This window comes from Hyperolius riggenbachi, chromosome 1 (genome assembly GCF_040937935.1).
Source record: "Hyperolius riggenbachi isolate aHypRig1 chromosome 1, aHypRig1.pri, whole genome shotgun sequence".
Lineage (NCBI taxonomy): Eukaryota > Metazoa > Chordata > Amphibia > Anura > Hyperoliidae > Hyperolius > Hyperolius riggenbachi.
In genome coordinates, this window is record NC_090646.1 from 471,667,426 (window position 1) to 471,690,552 (window position 23,127).

Genomic DNA, 23,127 nt, shown 5'->3' on the forward strand with positions numbered 1-23,127 from the left:
CTTTCCCACCAGAGACTTGAACACCTTCGACCATTGTTATAAAGTATTCAAGGACGCCTACAAGGTGGTTCCTCCGACCACTGCATTATCCATTTGATCCCCACCTACCTGAAATCAGCAAAACCAGTCCTAATGTCCACCAAAGTGTTTTGATTGCACAGACTGAAAGGAAAGAAGCTCCATATCTGGAAGAGTTGGTGGACAGCGTCACTTCTTACATCAGCTTCTGTGAAGACTCTTGTATACCAACCAAGTACTTCAAAGTCTACACTTAATATTAAACCGTGGATCTCCAACAAGCCACAACTGTGTAGGTGCAAAGAAGCTGCTCACAATCCCGTAACCCAGGAGGATTTCAGAAACTCTATAAACACCCTTAACTACGAACTGAGAGCTGCCAAGAAGGAGTACGACAAGATGAGACATAACCACTGCTCGAACGACCCAACAGCAGTCTGGAAAGAGCTTAAGACTGCTACCAACTACAAGCCTTCCCCCCAGTATGCAACGCCAAGCATTGAGATAGCCGAGGAACGTAGTGACTTCTACTGTAGGTTAGAAGGCCAGGTTCTGATGGAAATTATCCAAGACTGAGCTTTCCCCCTCTGGAAGTGTGCAAGGCTGCTGATCTGCACCACCTGTGAACTCTAAATGCCAGGAAAGCCTAAGGCCTTGACAGCATTTCGCCAGCCTGTCTGAGAACAAGCTCATGGCAGTTGGCCCCTGTCCTCATTCCCATCTACACCAAGTCCCTCACTGAAGGCAAGGTCCCAATGTGCTTCAAGAAGTCCATCATTATACCTGTCCCCAAAAAGCAAGGTGTCTCCAACCTCGTCAACTTTACTTCCATTATCATGAAGACCTTTAAAAGAGTAGTCTTGTCTTTTCTTAAGCAATCTACAACGGTCCTCCTCTACCCATTACAGTTTGCGTACAGAGCAAACAGGTCCACTGACAGCACTATCAACATCTGGTTGGAGCATGTTACTGACTACCTGGATAGACCACATATGTATGCTAGGTTTATTCTTCTGGACTTAAGCTTGGCCTTCAATACCATCTGTCTGCGCATAATATGCGACAATCTTGTGGAACTCAATGTTCATCCCACCCTCCGTCTATGGATCATGGACTTCCTCACACATAGCTCTCAAGTTGTTAACCTGGGCAACCTCTCCTCTTGACCAAGAGTCACCAGCACTGGTCCCCCACAAAGCTGTGTCTTGTCACCGGTCCTGTTTTCCCTCTACACCAATAACTGCACATCCGTGGCAAGCTCTGTCAAAATCATCAAATTTACTGACCACACCCCCATCATTGGACGTGTAACCGAAAATGACAAACCGGCCTACCGTCAGGAGGTTGATAGTTTGCCATTGGTGTAAAGACTGGTGGTCCTCCACACAGCTAATACTGTTGAGATGATTATCGATTTTAGGAAGAACTCTGCCATTCCATCTCCGATCCACATTGACGGCACTGAAGTTGAAAGAGTGCCCAGTATCTGCCTTCTGGGCACTACCATCTCTAAATGCCTGAGCTGGAAGGCTAACACTTTGTGCCTTTGCCCAAAAGAAAGCTCAGCAAAAACTATTCTTTTTCCGCCAACTTAACAAATTTGGTATGGCTTAGGAACTTTTGAGGTCACTTTACTCCGCCACCATTGAATCTGTCCTCTGCTAATCCATCTTGATCTGTTTTGCCGACTCCTACGTGAGTGATAGATACAAACTTTAGAGGGTCATAAGATCAGCGGAGAGAATCATCAGGGAACCCCTTCCCCAACTTGACATCCTCCACAACACCAGACTGTGGTCCAGAACAATGAAAATTGCCAATGACCCCTCCCACCCTGGCTTCCACTTTTTCAGTTGTCTCCCATGAGGCTGGAGGCTACGGGTCATCAGAACCCTCAAGGCACAGAAACTCATCTTTTCCAACAGCTATCATACTTTTGAACTCTCTCCATGCCCACCTCCCTCACGTGATCACCCCCACTCCCTTTCCACCTTAGACTACTTTCTGCTTGTTGTTGTTTCATGGATACTTATGTTAAACGTTTTGCAGTTATTTATGTACTGTCTCACCTTCTACTTTAAGTCTTGTATGTACCATAACCAATTCTGGGTATGACCCAGTCGAATAAAACTGATTCTGATTAATCATTTTTTTAAATCTCAAAACTTCCTAAATGAGTAATGGATTGACTATGACAAGTTCAAGTATCCCCCTTAACCCAATCCAAGTACCCTCTGGGGTACACCTACCATGTGTTGACGACCTATGGTATAGTCTCAATGCTGTTACAAATAGTACATTTTAGGGAAATTCTGTTATACAAAGCAGTGCAAAGTGCAAGGACAGCATGTAGATATCACTGCCTCATAGTACTTCTACAAATATCATCTGTTCTTCAGCTGACTACGGTTAGCTGAAATCCTACTTGTTTGTTTGTGTTACTGTATCATCATTAGTCCAGTAAAATTAGACTCATCAGTGTTATCTGTTTGCATGATTTTCTCATTGCATATGGTATCGTAGGTAATCCCAGAGCTCAGAGAATGGTGTGAAGCCCGAAGTATGTGCCTTGTTGAATGTGACTTAAGATGGGGGATTCCTAAGGATACACCTTCAGGCACCATTTTTGCAACATGTCTGGGTGAATTGGATCGATGCCACCAGGATACATTTGGAATGCCACTTATGGTGGTCCTCTTAGGTGAACGGTAAATACTTTGACATATTAAAAGCTTTTTTTAGTCTCTTAGACAAGATATGTTTCCCAGCAGATTCCACGCAGGAGCAAAAATTGGATAGGAATGAAAAATACATCTGGTATCTAGACTGCAGTTGTGTAGAGAATTAGTGCAGCTACCACTTTAACTCTGGGCATTTGTCCACCCTGAACCTGACTTTGACCATAATGGCTGTATTTTAAAGGATACCTGAACTGAAATGTGACATAATGAGATAGACATGTGTATGTACAGTGCCAAGCACACAAATAACTATGCTGTGTTCCTTTTTTTTCTTTCTCTGCCTGAAAGAGTTAAATATCAGGCATGCAAGTGGCTGACTCAGTCCTGACTCAGACAGGAAGTGACTACAGTGTGACCCTCACTGATAAGAAATTCCAACTATAAAACACTTTCCTAGCAGAAAATAGCTTCTGAGAGCAAGAAAGAGGTAAAAAAGGGGAATGTCTTATCAGTGAGGGTCACACTGTAGTCACTTCCTGTCTGAGTCAGGACTGAGTCAGCCACTTACATACCTGATATTTAACTCTTTCAGGCCGAGAAAGAAAAAAAGGAACACAGCATAGTTATTTGTGTGCTAGGCACTGTACATACACATGTCTATCTCATTATGTCACATTTCAGTTTGGGTATCCTTTAAGTAAGCATCAAAATACAGAAATAGTTTTCTTGTAATTTAGGGTCAATTTTTATTTTCAGTTGTTTTAATGAATATAAAAATAGTAATGTCCAACGCTATATACACTTTGCAATCCCCTAAAAGTGCAGCAAGTTGCCTACCAGATCTCTATGGTCTACAAACAAGTTCTTGAGCAGTATTTCATATAATTTGTGTTACTTTTGTATTTAAATGATCACTTTTAGATAAAATGCGCATATAAAATCAGTATCACAGGACCCTCCAGCGTCTCAACAGCTCCTTCGGCCACGTCCTACTAGTTTCGTCCAAATGAGCCCCTGATGAGTAATTTGGATGAAACTAGTAGGGCGTCGCCGAAGGAGCTGTTGAGACGCTGGAGGGTCCTGTGATACTGATTTTATATGTGCATTTTATCTACGTGAATGTAAGTGCACTACTTTTTATGAGACATACAATAAAACGGAATTATGCTATGGTCGACTGTGTTTGAGTCCTAGGAAAGATCTATCTGCCAAAGAACTAGATTTGGTTGTCACAACACGTTGTATTGCTGGTCTGTTGCGGGTCGGCCCGTGCATCTGGTGAGCGCCCTGTGTATCTGTGTGGTGGAGGCACGTTGGGTGACACAGTTGGTTTAAGGGTGCACTGGGTGGATCATTGACCAAACGGTATTATACTATTGCTGCTGTGTTTGCTGTTTTTGTGCATGGCGGAATCCTGAGAAATTTTGAAAAGTGGAGGAAGAAAGTTTGCTGGCAAGGCCAAAAACGTTATCTGCTGATCTGAGAGGATTGGCCCATCTATTTGGTGAGCGTATAGTGTTACCATTTTACTATTGATGCAAGGCTATGGAGATTACGCAGTGAAGTGGAGCTAATTGGAAGAAGCATTTATATGAAGCATTTATATTTATATTTACATCTTTTTATGGACTTTTAATTTTTATTTTAAGGTGGACGTTTTTTAATGGAATTTACCAACAATGCATGTATAAGGAAAAATCTGCTCTGTTTTTCTATAATATTCATATTGGTATGTCACCCTCCCCCTCCGAAGTAATGTTTAGCCTAGACTATGATGTCCTAAAGCCTTCTCCTCCGACTACTCTCTGGGAGAACAGGTGTTGTTTCTGCTCACTTCAGAACACAATAAACATTCCGCAAAGATTCACCTTGCCAACGGTAAGGATGTTGCCTCCTGTGAAAAAGTTAAGAATGTAAATCAGGGAGAGGAAAAAATTTAAAAAGGGCAATTTGTAAATATATTTTGTGAAATAAAAGCAATTTTAATCATTGTTACATTCAGTAAAGTTCCTCTTTAAGCTGTGTTTGCCTTGCATGTCCTACAGTTCATTGGAAATTTCATGACTTATTGATATCCTTACATGTCGCTTAACTGCATTGTGAAGACACTAGTGACACTGTCATGACCAAACTCCTGTGTATCTTCTTTTTTTCAGGGCTGGCTGGATTCCACAAGCAGCTGAGGTACCTCCAGAAATTGTTGAAGAATACAACTGGATCGACGGCATGTCTGTAACAGGAACAGAGATTCTACACGGTGCTTACAGGAGCTGCAATCCTAATGCTGCCTTTTGTCTGAGGGATCCATCCCTTCTGTCCCAGCTACCGTCAGAGCATCTTTCACGTTACCGAGACAAAGGTCATCATGCTTTATTCATACAGACTCTCAAGGAGAAAGTATGCGTCCGCTTTCCTGAAGAACAGATTCTGAAGTATAACTGCCAAGTACTGGGCACTGATTCCACCACTGGAATAGAGAAGGTAGCATAAAAACCTTCCATTAGTTAGTTATTCATTCAGATTTGCAGTTGTAGTAATTGTAAAATGCATTTGCTGCCCTTCTCCCCAACCTGTGGTCTGGGGTCTTCAGTATGCCCTCCAGACTGTTTAACCCATGAGGAAGATTAAATCCATCATCTATTAGAAATCTGCATACTACAGCACACTCCTACTGTATTCACAGTGGTCGCCCTGTTTAGTGACTTGCAGGTGTAGTGTAATTGTATAGCATACAGGTCTCCTTTCTTATCCAGATAAACATTGTGTCTAAATGTATTCAAGTTATGTTACATACTGTAAATCTAAGAATAAAAAATAGATTTACTTAGATGGTGGCACTCACCAACTTCCCTCAGTGTTCTTGAAATGGTGATGGTCTGCTTAGGAATAACTACATTGACTTATTTCTGTTATCACTAAAGAATGGGGGAGCTGGGGACAGGTACACATACTACTAATATTTTCTTACTACAAATGACTGGACAAAGATTTGCAAGAATTATCAACTAATGGTCTTTCCAGAGGATCTGCAGATTTTAGTTTTTTTTTTGCTTCACTCAGCTGGTACTGTTATCTGTTGATACCATGACTAAATAACCTTTTTAGAGTCATAATATATTTTCCTGTCAAAACACAGGAACTCAATATCAGTAATTAATTAAAATGGTTCTTGCAGGAATCTTGTCCATAATTAGGTCAGGAACAGTAAGTAACAGTTCTAAACACAATGCATGACCCTCTGGTGATGCCAGGGACTGCACTTGAGGCCTTCTATATGTACCATATATTATGTATAAATAATGAATGTAGATTGAAGGAACCGAACAGAAATATACAACTTATGAATGGAATTGTTTGTTTTCTATTTAGGTTGCTTGCCTTGGCATAGTTTTGATAATTAGCTAACAAATGACCATATATACATACACACAAGCACAGTATGTTCTGTAGTCTAGAGTTCCATATCAGTCATAGTTAGGGAACATTAAAGTGAGCCTGACGGAGACCTGAGAGGAGTCACATGACTAGCCGAGTAGAAACTGGAAACATTGAGGTGTAATGTTCTTTGATCACCTCAGAGTGTTGAATTGAGCCATATTCCAAATGGTTAGTTATTCCAATATGGTTAGTTGAATAACTTATGTACAGATATTAAAGATGCCTTATGATATTCTACATTTACTGTATGTAGTAAGAAAGAACATCATACATAATACAGGGCTGTCTGTGTTTTGAAACAATTGTGCTCACTACACCTAATGGTAATTGCCAAATAGCCAATCTGACAGGTGCTCTTATTTCTAGTGCAGTCTAATAAGAGAATGTAACAGAATTGGCACTCCATATAATAAATGTATTGTTCAAAGAAATATAACCGTGATTGTCATGTCTAGGAGAACTCATGGAGAAGCTTGTGATTTGTTTGATCAGCTGATAGATTTGCAAAGATCTTATTTGCTGTGATCATATCGTGCTTTAGTACATTGATCATGACTAGCAAATCAGAGACTTGCATATCTATCACCAGACCAAAGTGATCACATGCTTCTTCATGAGTTCTCCTAGACATGACCATCACTATCTAAAATTTCTTTGGAAAATACTTATACTATGTGGAGTGCCAACTCTACTGACACTTTCTGATTCTTTATTTTGGTGAATGACTTGGCAGGTTTAATTCAGTCTTCATTCATTCATTCAGGGGCGTAGCAATAGGGGTTGCAGAGGTAGCGACCGCATCGGGGCCCTTGGGCCATAGGGGCCCCGAGGGGCCCCCCTTTTAAGCAAAATATTCGCTCTTTATTGGCCCTGTGTTGATAATAATCACTTCTATAGATGCTTAAAATAGTAGCAATCATTAACAACCTGCTTCCCATCCCCTACTTGCACCTCTGACACTGTGGAAATCCTTGGCAGGTTTTGTTGCGCCGTATCAATTGTTATGTATAGAGTGCTTGGGGGGGGCCATGTAAAACTTGCACCGGGGCCCATAGCTCCTTAGCTACGCCACTGCATTCATTAACATGGACGCATAAGTTTATATGTCTTTATTTATAGGTGAAACTGGGTTTTTCTGATGCGTTTTCATCCTGGATCTTGCAATTTCTAAAGTGCAGAATCCTTCAGACTTTTCCAGACCGTACGAAAACTGTGACACTTTCCTGGTAAGTAGGATACAGTGTTCATGATTACCTGTTGTTAGGAATTTGCCAAATGTATTATGACTAAAGTTGTGATCTCCACCTTTCTCTACCAAAATACTTTAAGTCTGCTTTATAACGAAAAAGTACTCTCAAAATTATTCAGAGTATTTCCCTACTTGCTGGTGGGTTTAAGGGCCTTTTATTGATAAAGTGTGAAAATATCACCTAAGAGAAAACTTGAATTGAAAAAAGCACTGCTGAAGGTGTCTGTGCCATATAAATACTAAATAATAATAAGGGCCAAATAGCGTTGACCCTGCAGAATAAAACAGACCGTTGAGGCAGAGGTAGGAGCACTACAGGAAGTGTTGGTGTGTAGATTATAATTGTGCACGGCAAGCATAAAAATGCTGATCTTTTATCATTTATGTCCTTCCATCCAGACATTTTGTGGAGATATCTGATATGACTAGAAAAGGTGCTCAGGTGTGTATTTATGTAACTAGAAAACAGTATGTAGCGTAAACGTTTGTTAAGACGACTCTTAAGGGTTGATGTACTAAAACAGATGTTCAATGGGTAAAAAGCAATATCTACAGAATTTTTCTTTTAGTTTCAAAAAGATAAGATATTTATTGAAATAATAAACACATCCAGAACAGCAAGATATCAATATGCATTAGTACAAAGATTTCAGAACAGGTAGCTCTGAACAAGTCAGAGCCTCAATCAGATTTAACCAGATGAGGTCTAACAAACATTATATAAAAATAACATCAAAATTATGTAGCCAACCAAGCTCAACTTTTTTTTAGTATTCATAAAGGATAAAAAAAATATCAGAAAAGAACATATTGGAGGGACTATATAAAGTCATAAAGTGTCAAGAAAGGTTATACACTAAATTATATCAAAAGACATTCACATGGAAAAATATTAGATTTAATGGGTTCCAAAGAATTAGAAATTTTCTTAGTAAAGCACCCCTTTAGAAACCCTCCTTTAGAAAACCTCCACATGTAGGAATGGGGTTTTAGTCTGTGAAGCAAAGTTAAAGGGAACCTAAACTGAGAAGGATATGGCTTTTTCCTTTCAAAATAATATCAGTTGCCTGACTCTCCTGTTGATCCTGTGCGTCTAATACTTTTAGCCACAGCCCCTGAACAAGCATGCAGATCAGCTGCTCTGCCTGAAGTCAGACTGGATTAGCTGCATGCTTGTTTCAGGTGTGCGATTCAGCCACTACTGCACCTAAAGAGATCAGCAGGGATGCCAGACAACTGGTATTGTTTAAAAGGAAAAATCCAAATCCCTCTCAGTTTAGGTTCCCTTTAAGCACAGATCCTGTAAGGCAGGGCTTTTCAACCTGTGGTACGCGTACCACCAGTGGTACTTTGCTGTTGGCCAGGTGGTACACCTCAGGTTTGCCTGCCACTTGTCCTGGTCCCATCTTGCCTCCACAAAGTTTAGCTCCCTCACGCTCGCTCCTCACTGTGCTGCCCTGTGGCATGCTTCAGACCTCAGATCAGTGGTGAAGAGACAGCCAGGCGAATGGTGCATAGTGCCAGTCGGGTTACTGCTGATCTGAAGTCTGAACTATTCTGCAGGGCAGCACAGCGAGGACCTCGGGGGCTTAAGGGGCTTCCCCATTCCTCCACAGTAGAGGGGATCCAGTGATAGGACACCCAAAGATCTCATTGTCAGCATACCCGCTTGGATTCCGGTGGAAACAGCCAAGCATGATTGGGTGCGCTCTACTGCGCAGGCACACGGGTGGTACTTGTACATTTTCAGGTGATAAAAGTGGTACAATTTGTGAAAAGATTGAAAAGCCCTGCTGTAAGGTACTGGTGAGCGACAGATGCATCCTATTCCTCAGCAGGGCCGGATTTACTACTCAGAGGCCTGTAGGCACAGGCGTTCTAGCGCCCTAAGCTCTGCCCCCGAACACAGGCCACACACCCAAGTAAAAATGTTTTGAACTCTAATTCCTGCCTTATGTCACTAACTGTCCGTAGAATCTTACACTCTAATCACTGGCTCATATCATCCATAGTGACATGAGAGAAGGATTAAGGTGTAAGTGCTTGAGGTCAGTGATATGAGGCAGGGATTAGACTATAAGCTTCTGAGGTCAGTGATCTGAGGAGGGCCGCCTCTCCCACATAAGGCCCTTGTACACACGTGCCTACAGTGCCTTATGGAAAATCCAGCCCTGCCCCTCAGGGAGCCAGGCCATTGAGGATGCAGGTAAGTCTTGCCTTGAGAAGGAAAATAACAGATCGGTTTTGATAAGATGTTTTATGTTTCCCCAGCTAATGGCAGTTCGGGTTCAGAAAGACATAGATATGGTTACTATTTGTGTGTGTGTGTGTGTGTGTGTGTGTGTGTGTGTGTGTGTGTGTGTGTGTGTGTGTGTGTGTGTGTGTGTGTGTGTGTGTGTGTGTGTGTGTGTGTGTGTGTGTGTGTGTGTGTGTGTGTGTGTGTGTGTGTGTGTAGATGTATGTGTAGATGTATGTGTGTATATATATATATATATAAATATATATATATATATATATATATTACTGTACTTTTCTAGGGAGCAAGCAGAGGTGGAACAGCACCAATTATTTCTGTACCAGAAACATCAGCTCTTCCTGGGCAGAGAATTGGAGGTACAGAGGATCCTAGATTTCCTGCATATGGATGAAGCTAATACTCAGGATCCAAGCACAAATTCTACAGGCGGGAATAGCTCTCTGTTTCAAGTTATATCAGAGCCTGGCATGGGGAAATCTTCTCTACTAGCCTCCAGTATAAGCAGAACATTACAGGTGAGATAATAGGTCTATGCGCAATATCACAATTCAGATGGTGTCTCTTTGTTAAGAGAGTGGAAGGCCGACATCTTTATTCTGTTAGAGATCACCAGTTCAGGTACTGCTATGCTTTTGACATCAGTAGTGTTTCAAGCTTATCTGTAATGCGCATGCTGCCAATGAAGGCGGCTGAGATGGCCATAACAAGTGCCTCAGCCGATACACCAGTGTGTGTACAGTAGCCCCCGACCACTGCCCTGCAAGAGAATCAATTTGCCCGAGTGGCGGACGATACTTTTGTGCTGCTGCTTGCCTGCCGTGTGATGTAACGTCTGTGCTGCTCTGTCATCCCTCTGCCCCCCACATTGCAACAGAATGCGTTGTCAGCTGTACAGCTGACTCCGTGTCTGTACAGCGTTTACCCAGGGATGTCACCTGAGGCATCGGGTACCGATCCCAGGCAAGTGACATCAATCCACCATGTGTACAGGCCTTTACATCAGAATAAGTAATCTGTTTAATCAATCTTTTAGGGCCAATACCTCATTAAAATATTTGAGACAAAGACAAAATTTGTAACAAAGACTTCTGACTCTATATCCCGTTCAAAATGGAATTTCTTTAACATCTGGTATGCCTTTTTGGTCTACTGTAAACTTTTTTTTTCATTTACACAGGATCCCAACAACAGAGTATTTTACCATTTTGTTGGCTGCTGTCCATCTTCTGTGCAACTGTCCAACATAGTGAAGCGTCTGTGCTGCCACCTAATGCCAGATGGACCAGGTACATTTTACCATAACTACTTTCAGGAGACAAAGTAACCATCTGTCCTAGGAAGTACCGATCATAAACATCTGAATGGGAAATGCTTCCACTTCACAAGCCGAATAAATACCTCTATTCTTCACTCTCTGAATATACTTGCCTAGTTATAAGGAGTCACCAGTATTGTATGGTTTAGTAACGGCCAATTCTGATTCTTTCAGAGCGTGAAGATATACTTGTAAAGATCAGCAACTCCTGGAATATAGAAGAGCTGAAAGACATCCTGGAGCACACTTTTCAAGCAACTTCCAGGGTGGCAAATAAGACATCATATATATTTATTGATGCTGTAAACCAGGTGACATATTTGTATTACTGTAGTGCTTATTCACAGATTATTTAACACCGGAAACCTGCTGTATTTCATATTTACTTATTTAAAACAAAAATACACAAATGTTATTATTGTAGTATAGCTGGATACATTTCCTTTAGACGTGAACATTATCAAAGGCTATTATTTATGTTTTGGAGAGTTGCTGGTTGATTGAAATACCCATTCGAAAAATCAGTTTATTTCATACAGCACAACAGTTGTAACATGATATTGTCAGACTTAGTGGATGCTAAATTGGATAAAATAATGATTTGGGAGATCTAGCTGTAAGATAGTGTCTACTGCATTATTATGATGTTAGAGGGAGTGGAGATATTAACTAATGCAGGGACACCTCATCACTAGAGCATCTGGACTTCTGCTACCTGAAACAATCATTTATTTCTATCATATTCCTTCATCAATAATGTTACACTCCCTCTCTACTCTACACTGCACACCACAAGCCACCCCAACAAGTCCCCACTGCAGGTACCCCTTGCTAATAACTGAAAGCCTATAATTTGGCACCAACCCTCAGAACATGTCATGGACCTGGACCTACTTGATCTGCCTGACTGATAAGCCAGCTTCCTGTATGAGGAAGGGAGACACAGGTAATGTACACCTCTGCCTCTGACAGCTTTTCAGACATAACTTATTACTGGATTTGTGCAATATCAGAAATGGGGTTAAATAACATTCCTGAACTAAAGCTTTAGGAGACTGACAGGTGATTAAGTCATTGTCTTACAATACTGTTTTGCAAAATGTTATCTGATGGAAACAAGATTGACTACTGTAGAAAAGTATTTCACAAGTTATTCAAAGTATATTCATATATTCGCCCCTTTATTAAGCTGTCTTTTCCAGTACTCCATGGTGTGGTTCAGAATATCTCAAGTTCTCTTTGACATATGTACATTTATTGCAAGTAACTTTGTTTATAAGTGGTTTCCAAATAATCCCTAATTTACTTCAATTTCTCCCACCTCCCACCAAAAAGATGGTAATTATTATTATTTTGGAAACTGTTAAAAGGAATTTGGGATGAGATGATGCTACATTGTGGAGATAACTGGCAAACAGCAGCATTCATAAATGGGTACATGCAACAATAATGTTAAGAAACACTGCCATACTGCATACATGAAAATGGCCATTGCTATGTACAGTATTCCCATGAACCTATAGAATACCAACAGTCATCTAAAATATATTTTAACTTGTTCTCTTTTTCTAGTTGTCTCACCCATCCGATGTGTCTCATCTCCTGTCTTGGCTGGACACTCCAGGATTTCTACCCCAATATTATAAATGTGTCATTAGCTGTGTGTCATCATCCGATCTCCACAGTGATCCCTCTCCTTACTGCTTGTATCTGGGCCTACTTCCTTCAGACATTGCGCAAAGCCTTGTGGTCATATATCTCTCTCGCTATAGAAAGGTAAATTCAGAAGTTCACTGTGTTCATTTTAAAAATAGGTAGCTAAGTAATTTAGTACAAATCTGCAATATATAAAGATAACGTTAAAAGAAAAAAGAAGTGTTAGAGAAATCAAGAGGTTGATTTATTAAGCAGAAGGATTGCAGTCTCTGGCTGGAATGTGACCTCATCCTGCTCAGGCAGCAGTTTGCAGTGAGCTCTGGATTCTCTGCACATCTGCCATATCAGCTTCATTGAAATTCATAAGGAATGGCATACATTTTATCGTCAATCATCACACTGCCTTGACTACTGGCCATCAGCATCATTCATTGAAATAATGGCCTGTGTCTTTGCAGTGTGATGCCTGCTGAACACATTTAAAAAAAAAACTTATGCACAAAAAGGAATAAAAAGCATAACCGATGTTTCAAAGTGTTTCAGATAGCCAAATCAAGAATATATGTCCATGTTCACAAGTTCTTACAAGGCTTACTAACACTTTAGGGCCATTTCCACTAGCCACCGCCTGTCCTACGAGTAGCGCACTTAACACTTCCCTGTTGAGCGAGTACACAGCCGAATCCCGGAAGCCGTGCCATGTACGGCTATGGGATTTGCTGCCACTCGCACAAAAAAATGCTGCAATGTCGTCCGAATCAATATGGTAAGCGATTCGGACGGCAGCAGCATTATGCCCTATGGCTGATTTTCCCTGCGCGATTTGTCTGCGGGGAAATTGCGGATTCGGCTTGATTTCCGGCCTGGAAACGGGCCCTTAAAGAGACTCTGTACTTTAAAAAAAAAAACACTCTGGTGGATACTTACCTCAGGAGGGGGAAGCCTCAGGGTCCCAATGAGGCTTCCCCGTCCCCAGCAGCTGCAGGCAATGTAGCGTTTTTTTAAATGCAGATCCTGATTCCTCTTTAGGGTGCATCATATGGGCATCTTCAAGTGTGCATTTCAGTACAGTTATGTTTGTTTTTTCTTTCTGCCCAATGCAGAAATTGAGTCCCGAACAACTTGATCAGCTTGTTCAGAAATCCTCCTCAACGAATCCTCTGTGGTTGTCCCTTGCCTGTGAGGAGCTGCGTGTTTTTGGTGTGTTTGAGATGCTCACCAGGAAAATAATGGGTTTACCCGACTCAGTGCAAGGTCTTCTGGGGAGTATAATCGAGAGATTGGTGCAGGAAGACCAAAGTAGTGGTGTAAAAAAGGTGGGTATTTCATTTCTTATTCCTTTTTACTTTGGTGTTAACTACCCATCCAGCATTAACTCCCATACGCAATATAATACAGTTTCTTCTACAAAGACAGGATGATTTAGAATCTGTTAAGGCACCTGCTCCTGTCAGCTTTGTTCTGGGGTAGTTATATTGTCTCTAAAAAATTAGATTAATAAACAGAATGAATAAATGAAAATGCAAAGAAAAATTGCTCAAAATGGTTTGATGTGATGTTTTTATTTACAAAACCATACTCCATACACTGTAGTTGTAATAATGTGTGTTTTATCTTACACAGCTGCTTTGCCTGGTGCACTGCTGTCAGGAGGGTCTGCCGGAGAAGGACCTGCAAGGGGCTTTGGCTTTGCTGAATGGTGAAGCAGAGATATCCAGCATGCACTGGGCCTCTCTGCGGAGAAGTCTGAGGAGCCTTCTTCGAGTAGGACGAGACTTCCGAGGGAGAGACACCCTCAGTTTCTTTCACAGCAGTGTAGGCCAGGTAAGTCGCAGCTTGCAATGGGGGATTCATGATATAAATGAAGCTTGAAATTCTCTGCAACCTTGGACCATTTTTCCATTTACTGTTTGCGCATTTTACGCTACAGAAACATTTATTTTTCGTGTTTCCTGGTATTTATGCCGAGGAGAAAGATAGGAATAAGGGAATAACATTTTAAAATTAGAATTTTGCAACTGAAGAGAAAAAAAGATGAACCACTTGCCGACCGCCCACAGCCCATGGGCGGCGGCAAAGTGAATCCCCTAAGGACCGCAATACGCGGTGCGTCCTTTTCCTTAGCCGGGGGAGCGATCGCGTCATTGATGACGCGCGCTTCCCCCGGCAACTGGCTCCGCCCACCCGCCGTAACATCCCGCCGGCCATACGGAAGCGCCGGCGGGATGTTAACCCCGCGATCGCCGCTACAAAGTGTATAATACACTTTGTAATGTATACAAAGTGTATTATACAGGCTGCTTCCTGCCCTGGTGGTCCCAGTGTCGGAGGGACCACCAGGGCAGGCTGCAGCCACCCTAGTCTGCACCCAAACACACTGATCCTGCCCCCCCGCCCACTGATCGCCCACAGCACCCCTCAGACCCCCCCCCCCTGCCCACCCCCCAGACCCCTGTTTGCACCCAATCACCCCCCTAATAACCCATCAATCACTCCCTGTCACTATCTGTCAACGCTATTTTTTTTTATCTACCCCCCTGCCCCCTGCCCCCTCCTGATCACCCCCCCACCCCTCAGATTCTCCCCAGGACCCCCCCCCCCCCCCCAGACCCCCTCCCCCCCTGTGTACTGTATGCATCTATCCCCCCTGATAACCTGTCAATCACCTGTCAATCACCCATCAATCACCCATCAATCACCCATCAATCACCCCCTGTCACTGCCACCCAACAATCAGCCCCTAACCTGCCCCTTGCGGGCAATCTGATCACCCACCCACACCAATAGATCGCCCGCAGATCCGACATCAGATCACCTCCCAAATCCATTGTTTACATCTATTCTCTCCTCTAAACACCCACTAATTACCCATCAATCACCCCCTATCACCACCTGTCACTTTTACCTATCAGATCAGACCCTAATCTGCCCCTTGCGGGCACCCAATCACCCGCCAACACGCTCAGATTGCCCTCTGACCCCCCCTTAGCAATTCGCCAGTGCATTAATTACATCTGTTCTTCCCTGTAATAACCCACTGATCACCTGTCAATCACCTGCCAATCATCTATCACCCATCAATCACCCCCTGTCACCCCCTGTCACTGCCACCCATCAATCAGCCCCTAACCTGCCCCTTGCGGGCAATTTGATCACCCACCCACACCAATAGATCGCCCGCAGATCCGACATCAGATCACCTCCCAAATCCATTGTTTACATCTATTCTCTCCTCTAAACACCCACTAATTACCCATCAATCACCCCCTATCACCACCTGTCACTGTTACCTATCAGATCCTAATCTGCCCCTTGCGGGCACCCAATCACCCGCCCACACGCTCAGATTGCCCTCAGACCCCCCCTCCCCCCCTTATCAATTCGCCAGTGCATTAATTACATCTGTTCTTCCCTGTAATAACCCACTGATCACCTGTCAATCACCTGCCAATCACCTATCACCCATCAATCACCCCCTGTCACCCCCTGTCACTGCCACCCATCAATCAGCCCCTAACCTGCCCCTTGCGGGCAATTTGATCACCCACCCACACCAATAGATCGCCCGCAGATCCGACATCAGATCACCTCCCAAATCCATTGTTTACATCTATTCTCTCCTCTAAACACCCACTAATTACCCATCAATCACCCCCTATCACCACCTGTCACTTTTACCTATCAGATCAGACCCTAATCTGCCCCTTGCGGGCACCCAATCACCCGCCAACACGCTCAGATTGCCCTCTGACCCCCCCTTAGCAATTCGCCAGTGCATTAATTACATCTGTTCTTCCCTGTAATAACCCACTGATCACCTGTCAATCACCTGCCAATCACCTATCACCCATCAATCACCCCCTGTCACCCCCTGTCACTGCCACCCATCAATCAGCCCCTAACCTGCCCCTTGCGGGTAATCTGATCACCCACCCACACCATCCGATCGCCTGCAGACCCGCAGTCAGATCACCTCCCAAGTGCATTGCATCTGTTCTCTCCTCTAAACACCCACTAATTACCCATCAATCACCCCCGTCACTGCTACCCATCAGATTAGACCCCCATCTGCCCCTAGGGCACCCAATCACCCGCCCACACCCTCAGACCCCAGCCCTGATCACCTCGCCATTGCATTACATGCATCTATTCCCCCCACTAATCACACCTTGAGACACCCATCAATCACCTCCTGTCACTACCTGTCACCCCCTAGCACACCTACCCATCAGATCAGGCCCTAATTTGCCCCGTGTGGGCTCCTGATCACTCGGCCAAACCCTCAGATCCCCCTCAGACCCCCTTCCGATCACCTCCTCAGTGCATTGAGTTCATCTATTTTCCCCTCTAATCACCCCCTGAGACACCCATCAATCACCTCCTGTCACCCCCCTAGCACTCCTATCCATCAGATCAGGCCCAATACAACCTGTCATCTAAAAGGCCACCCTGCTTATGACCGGTTCCACAAAATTCGGCCCCTCATAGACCACCTGTCATCAAAATTTGCAGATGCTTATACCCCTGAACAGTCATTTTGAGACATTTGGTTTCCAGACTACTCACGGTTTTGGGCCCGTAAAATGCCAGGGCGGTAAAGAAACCCCACAAGTGACCCCATTTTAGAAAAAAGACACCCCAAGGTATTCTGTTAGGTGTATGACGAGTTCATAGAAGATTTTATTTTTTGTCAAAAGTTAGCGGAAATTGATTTTTATTGGGTTTTTTTCACAAAGTGTCATTTTTCACTAACTTGTGACTAAAAATAAAATCTTCGATGACCTCGCCATACACCTAATGGAATACCTTGGGGTGTCTTCTTTCTAAAATGGGGTCACTTGTGGGGTTCCTATACTGCCCTGGCATTTTAGGGGCCCTAAACCGTGAGGAGTAGTCTAGAAAACAAATGCCTCAAAATGACCTGTGAATAGGACGTTGGGCCCCTTAGCGCACCTAGGCTGCAAAAAAAGTGTCACACGTGGTATCGCCGTACTCAGGAGAAGTAGTATAATGTGTTTTGGGGTGTATTTTTACACATACCCATGCTGGGTGGGAGAAATCTCTCTGTAAATGGACAATTGTGTGTAAAAAAAAATCAAACAATTGTCATGTACAGAGATATTTCTACCACCCAGCATGGGTATGTGTAAAAATACACCACAAAACACATTATACTACTTCTCCTAAATACGGCGGTACCACATGTGTGGCACTTTTTTACACCCTAAGTACGCTAAGGGGCCCAAAGTCCAATGAGTACCTTTAGGATTTCACAGGTCATTTTGCGACATTTGGTTTCAAGACTACTTCTCACGGTTTAGGGCCCCTAAAATGCCAGGGCAGTATAGGAACCCCACAAATGACCCCATTCTAGAAAGGAGACACCCAAAGGTATTCCGTTAGGAGTATGGTGAGTTCATAGAAGATTTTATTTTTTGTCACAAGTTAGCGGAATATGACACTTTGTGAAGAAAAACAATTCAAATCAATTTCCGCTAACTTGTGGCAAAAAATAAAATCTTCTATGAACTCACCATACTCCTAACGGAATACCTTGGGGTGTCTTTTTTGTAAAATGGGGTCATTAGTGGGGTTCCTATACTGCCCTGGCATTTTAGGGGCCCTAAACCGTGAGGAGTAGTCTTGAAACAAAAATGACCCGTGAAATCCTAAAGGTACTCATTGGACTTTGGGCCCTTTAGCGCAGTTAGGGTGCAAAAAAGTGCCACACATGTGGTATTGCCGTACTCGGGAGAAGTAGTATAATGTGTTTTGGGGTGTATTTTTACACATACCCATGCTGGGTGGGAGAAATACCTCTGTAAATGACAATCTTTTGATTTTTTTACACACAATTGTCCATTTACAGAGTTATTCCTCCCACCCAGCATGGGTATGTGTAAAAATACACCCCAAAACACATTGTACTACTTCTCCCGAGTACGGCGATACCACATGTGTGGCACTTTTTTGCACCCTAAATGCGCTAAAGGGCCCAAAGTCCAATGAGTACCTTTAAGATTTCACAGGTCATTTTGCGGAATTTGATTTCCAGACTACTCCTCATGGTTTAGGGCCCCTAAAATGCCAGGGCAGTATAGGAACCCCACAAATGACCCCATTTTAGAAAGAAGACACCCAAAGGTATTTCGTTAGGAGTATGGTGAGTTCATAGAAGTTTTTATTTTTTTGTCACAAGTTAGCGGAAATTGATTTTAATTGTTTTTTTTCACAAAGTGTCATTTTCCGCTAACTTTTGACAAAAAATAAAATCTTCTATGAACTCACCATACTCCTAACGGAATACCTTGGGGTGTCTTCTTTCTAAAATGGGGTCATTTGTGGGGTTCCTATAATGCCCTGGCATTTTAGGGGCCCTAAACCATGAGGAGTCTCCTTGAAACCAAATGTCGCAAAATGACCTGTGAAATCCTAAAGGTACTCATTGGACTTTGGGCCCTTTAGCGCAGTTAGGGTGCAAAAAAGTGCCACACGTGGTATCGCCGTACTCAGGAGAAGTAGTATAATGTGTTTTGTGGTGTATTTTTACACATACCCATGCTGGGTGGGAGAAATAACTCTGTAAATGGACAATTGTGTGTAAAAAAAAATGAAAACATTGTCATTTACAGAGATATTTCTCCCACCCAGCATGGGTATGTGTAAAAATACACCCCAAAACACATTATAGTACTTCTACTGAGTATGGCAATACAACATGTGTGGCACTTTTTTGCAGCCTAACTGCGCTAAGGGGTCCAAAGTCCAATGAGCACCTTTAGGCTTTACAGGGGTGCTTACAATTTAGCACCCCCAAAATGTCAGGACAGTAAACACACCCCACAAATGACCCCATTTTGGAAAGTAGACACTTCAAGGTATTCAGAGAGGGGCATGGTGAGTCCGTGGCAGATTTCATTTTTTTTTGTCGCAAGTTAGCAGAAATGGAAACTTTTTTAATTTAATTTTTTTTTCTCACAAAGTGTCATTTTCCGCTTACTTGTGACAAAAAATAATATCTTCTATGAACTCACTATGCCTCTCAGTGAATACTTTGGGATGTCTTCTTTCCAAAATGGGGTCATTTGGGGGGTATTTATACTATCCTGGAATTCTAGCCCCTCATGAAACATGACAGGGGGTCAGAAAAGTCATAGATGCTTGAAAATGGGAAAATTCACTTTTTGCACCATAGTTTGTAAACGCTATAACTTTACCCAAACCAATAAATATACACTGAATGGGTTTTTTTTTAATCAAAAACATGTTTGTCCACATTTTTCGCGCTGCATGTATACAGAAATTTTACTTTATTTGAAAAATGTCAGCACAGAAAGTTAAAAAAATCATTTTTTTGCCAAAATTCATGTCTTTTTTGATGAATATAATAAAAAGTAAAAATCGCAGGAGCAATCAAATAGCACCAAAAGAAAGCTTTATTAGTGACAAGAAAAGGAGCCAAAATTCATTTAGGTGGTAGGTTGTATGAGCGAGCAATAAACCGTGAAAGCTGCAGTGGTCTGAATGGGGAAAAAGTGCCTGGTCCTTAAAGAGTAACTGTCAGGCTGCAGAAGCTAATTTAAACCTCTATTCTCCTGTGTTAAACAGTTTAGAAGGAAGCCAAAAAGCCATTAGTGAAGATAAAAATCTCAGTTACCTTTGATGTGTGCTTATCAGCAAGGCTGTTATAGACCCATAAGGACGCAAGCCGCATACTAAACTGCAAAGCATTCTGGGGCCCTCCCCTCGGCTGCTAATGAGACGTTACAGCAGCTTGTAATCAGTCCAGCGCGTAGCACTGATAAATCTCCGGGCAGAGTACACTGCAGGAGTCAGCTTTTGTTCCTAGCCACATGGCTCATTAATATTCACTGCACACTGTGTTGTTCAAGTACGAGCTTATCTGTGATCAGGAAGCAGTCAGGACATGACGACACATTTGACAGAAAAACATGGAGCCTGCCATGAGCTGTCAGGAGCATCTATCTCTGCATATACTATATACAAATTCTGTGAAATCCAAACGTGGACAGTGAAATGCATATGTAATGTAAGTACAGCCAATCTTTAGCTACTGATATATGTGTTTATTTTCTCTGAGACCTTATACCTAACAGCTCCTCTTTAAGGGGTAGAAAGACTGTGGTCCTCAAGTGGTTAATGACATTTCTTCTACTGCATTCTCTAACAGACTATCCACTGATAGCTTGGAATATCTCATTGTTCAGAGAGTATGACGTCAGCCATTGCTAACCTTGTTATGAAAATGTTAATTGCCTGTCATGGTGGTCCTCTAGCTTTTATATTTTTTGGAACACACACCTGGAACTAGTATTGGGCCTTCAGTCTGCCTCCAATGACTGCATGCTTGTTGCAGTTCTTTGATACAAACTACAAAGAGTATGGCATCCCAGCACTTATCATTAGACTGTTTTCAGCAATGACTGTCTTTGTATAATAACTTTATTTGTGTATTTTTTATAATATCTTTCAATTAGAAGGTATTTAGCAAGAAAAACAGAAAGACAACCTGTGGCAAGAGGTTTTTTGGTCTTTGGCATTATAAAATATACTTACAATTATTCTCCTAGTACTCCATTATTTTTGTCCCTGGTTGTAGGCAGTGGAACAATGTTTACTCAGTCCTGACAACTACCGGGAGTTGTACCTCCTAAGCCTGGCTGACTACTATGAGTACAAGTGTACAGATGATGACACCGTGGTGAACCAGCTGCCCCGCCTCCTACAGGAAGCCAGACTAAATGGACGTCTGGTTCAGTTCCTGAGAAAGGACAGACGCGCATGCACTATCCAAGCTCACACTCGAGCTCGGTATTTAAAGGTAACTATATATCACAATGGTACCACCTAATTTACTGATTTATTTTTTTGCTTAGTTGAATCTTTTGTCAGGTTTGTATTATTGTGTGCTTCTCGTTTGTGTAGATTTCTTATCTATTCTGGTTCCTGTGACAGTTGGTACGAGGACATATAGTGAGGAGTATTCCAAAGTTAGCTGCAGTTGGGACACATCTTCCAGCAACTGCTGTCAAATGTTGTTGTTTTTTGTGCAGTGGGAAAAATTAACTTCCTTTCACATATGTTTTGGACAAACAGTAATAAAAAGTGACAGGCTCTAAAACAGACTTCCCCAAACTTTTTCAGTCAAGGGCTGGGCCAACATACTTCAAACTGCTGGGGGGGGGGGGGGGGGGCAGAACATACATTAAAGACATACCACTCCTTGGGCTTAAACCTATGTATGTTTATCTGTCAATAAATCACTGGAAGCAGAAGTATTGGTGCCCAGCGCTGTCCTTTCTACTACTAAATACATAAAATGATGTTGAAAAACATTACATTGAATCTAGGTATTGATTCCCCCCAGGGGCATCGCTAGCCCTATTTTGGGGGGGCACGTGCCCCCAATCTGTCCTGGGGTGCCACGGATCTCCGCCCGGCCGCCCCCTCTGGCAGCGGCTCCCTCCAGCCGCCGCCGCCGCGTCACTCAGACCTCAGGATCAGGCGGCGAGCCTGCGACCAATCGTGCGGGTGCTAGGACCCAGCGCCCGCACTGATATGCGGAAGTGACATCACTTCCGCATATCGAGCGGGTGCGTCCGGCGCCCGCTCTTACTGGTCGGGTCGCCGCTGATCCTGAGGTCTGCTACGAGGTAAGGGGGGTGGGGGGAGCGGCGGCGGCGGTGGCTGGAGGGGGGGCCTCCCTGGCACTCACTCACTCCCTAAAGGGGCTCCCTGGCACTCACTCCCTAAAGGGGCTCCCCCTGGCACTCACTCACTCCCTAAAGGGGCTCCCTGGCACTCACTCACTCCCTAGTGGCTGGATAGTGTAATGGTTAAGGGCTCTGCCTCTGACACGGGAGACCTGGGTTCGAATCTCGGCTCTGCCTGTTCAGTAAACCTGCACCTATTCAGTAGGAGACCTTGGGCAAGTCTCCCTAACACTGCTACTGCCTATAGAGCGCGTCCTAGTGGCTGCAGCTCTGGCGCTTTGAGTCCGCCAGGAGAAAAGCGCGATATAAATGTTCTGTGTTTGTTTGTTTGTTAAAGGAGCTCCCTGGCACTCACTCACTCCCTAAAGGGGCTCCCTAGCACTCACTCCCTATAGGGGCTCCCTGGCACTCACTCCCTAAAGGGGCTCCCTGGCACTCACTCACTCCCTAAAGGGGCTCCCTGTCACTCCCTAAAGGGGCTCCCTGTCACTCACTCACTCCCTAAAGGGGCTCCCTGGCACCCACTCACTCCCTAAAGGGGCTCCCTGTCACTCCCTAAAGGGGCTCCCTGTCACTCACTCACTCCCTAAAGGGGCTCCCTGGCACTCACTCACTCACTCCCTAAAGGGGCTCCCTGGCACTCACTCCCTAAAGGGGCTCCCTGGCATCACTCACTCCCTAAAGGGGCTCCCTGGCACTCACTCACTCCCTAAAGGGGCTCCCTGGCACTCACTCACTCCCTAAAGGAGCTCCCTGGCACTCACTCGCTCCCGAAAGGG

General features: G+C 43.5%; 1 protein-coding gene across 5 annotated transcripts in view; it reads left to right on the forward strand.

Annotated features, from left to right (window-relative positions):
- Positions 1–23,127, forward strand: part of LOC137521416 (telomerase protein component 1-like) — a 36,595-nt gene that overhangs the window by 7,810 nt on the left and 5,658 nt on the right. For 4 of the 5 annotated variants that reach the window (XM_068240632.1, XM_068240623.1, XM_068240643.1 and 1 more), the window contains exons 3-12: positions 2,542–2,726; positions 4,856–5,180; positions 7,257–7,363; positions 9,924–10,158; positions 10,821–10,929; positions 11,133–11,269; positions 12,531–12,734; positions 13,718–13,930; positions 14,238–14,438; positions 21,235–21,456. In XM_068240632.1, coding sequence (XP_068096733.1) covers positions 2,542–2,726; positions 4,856–5,180; positions 7,257–7,363; positions 9,924–10,158; positions 10,821–10,929; positions 11,133–11,269; positions 12,531–12,734; positions 13,718–13,930; positions 14,238–14,438; positions 21,235–21,456 — 1,938 coding nt within the window. The remainder of the gene's footprint in view (positions 1–2,541; positions 2,727–4,855; positions 5,181–7,256; positions 7,364–9,923; positions 10,159–10,820; positions 10,930–11,132; positions 11,270–12,530; positions 12,735–13,717; positions 13,931–14,237; positions 14,439–21,234; positions 21,457–23,127) is intronic. The other variant, XM_068240661.1, reaches the window with a different exon arrangement.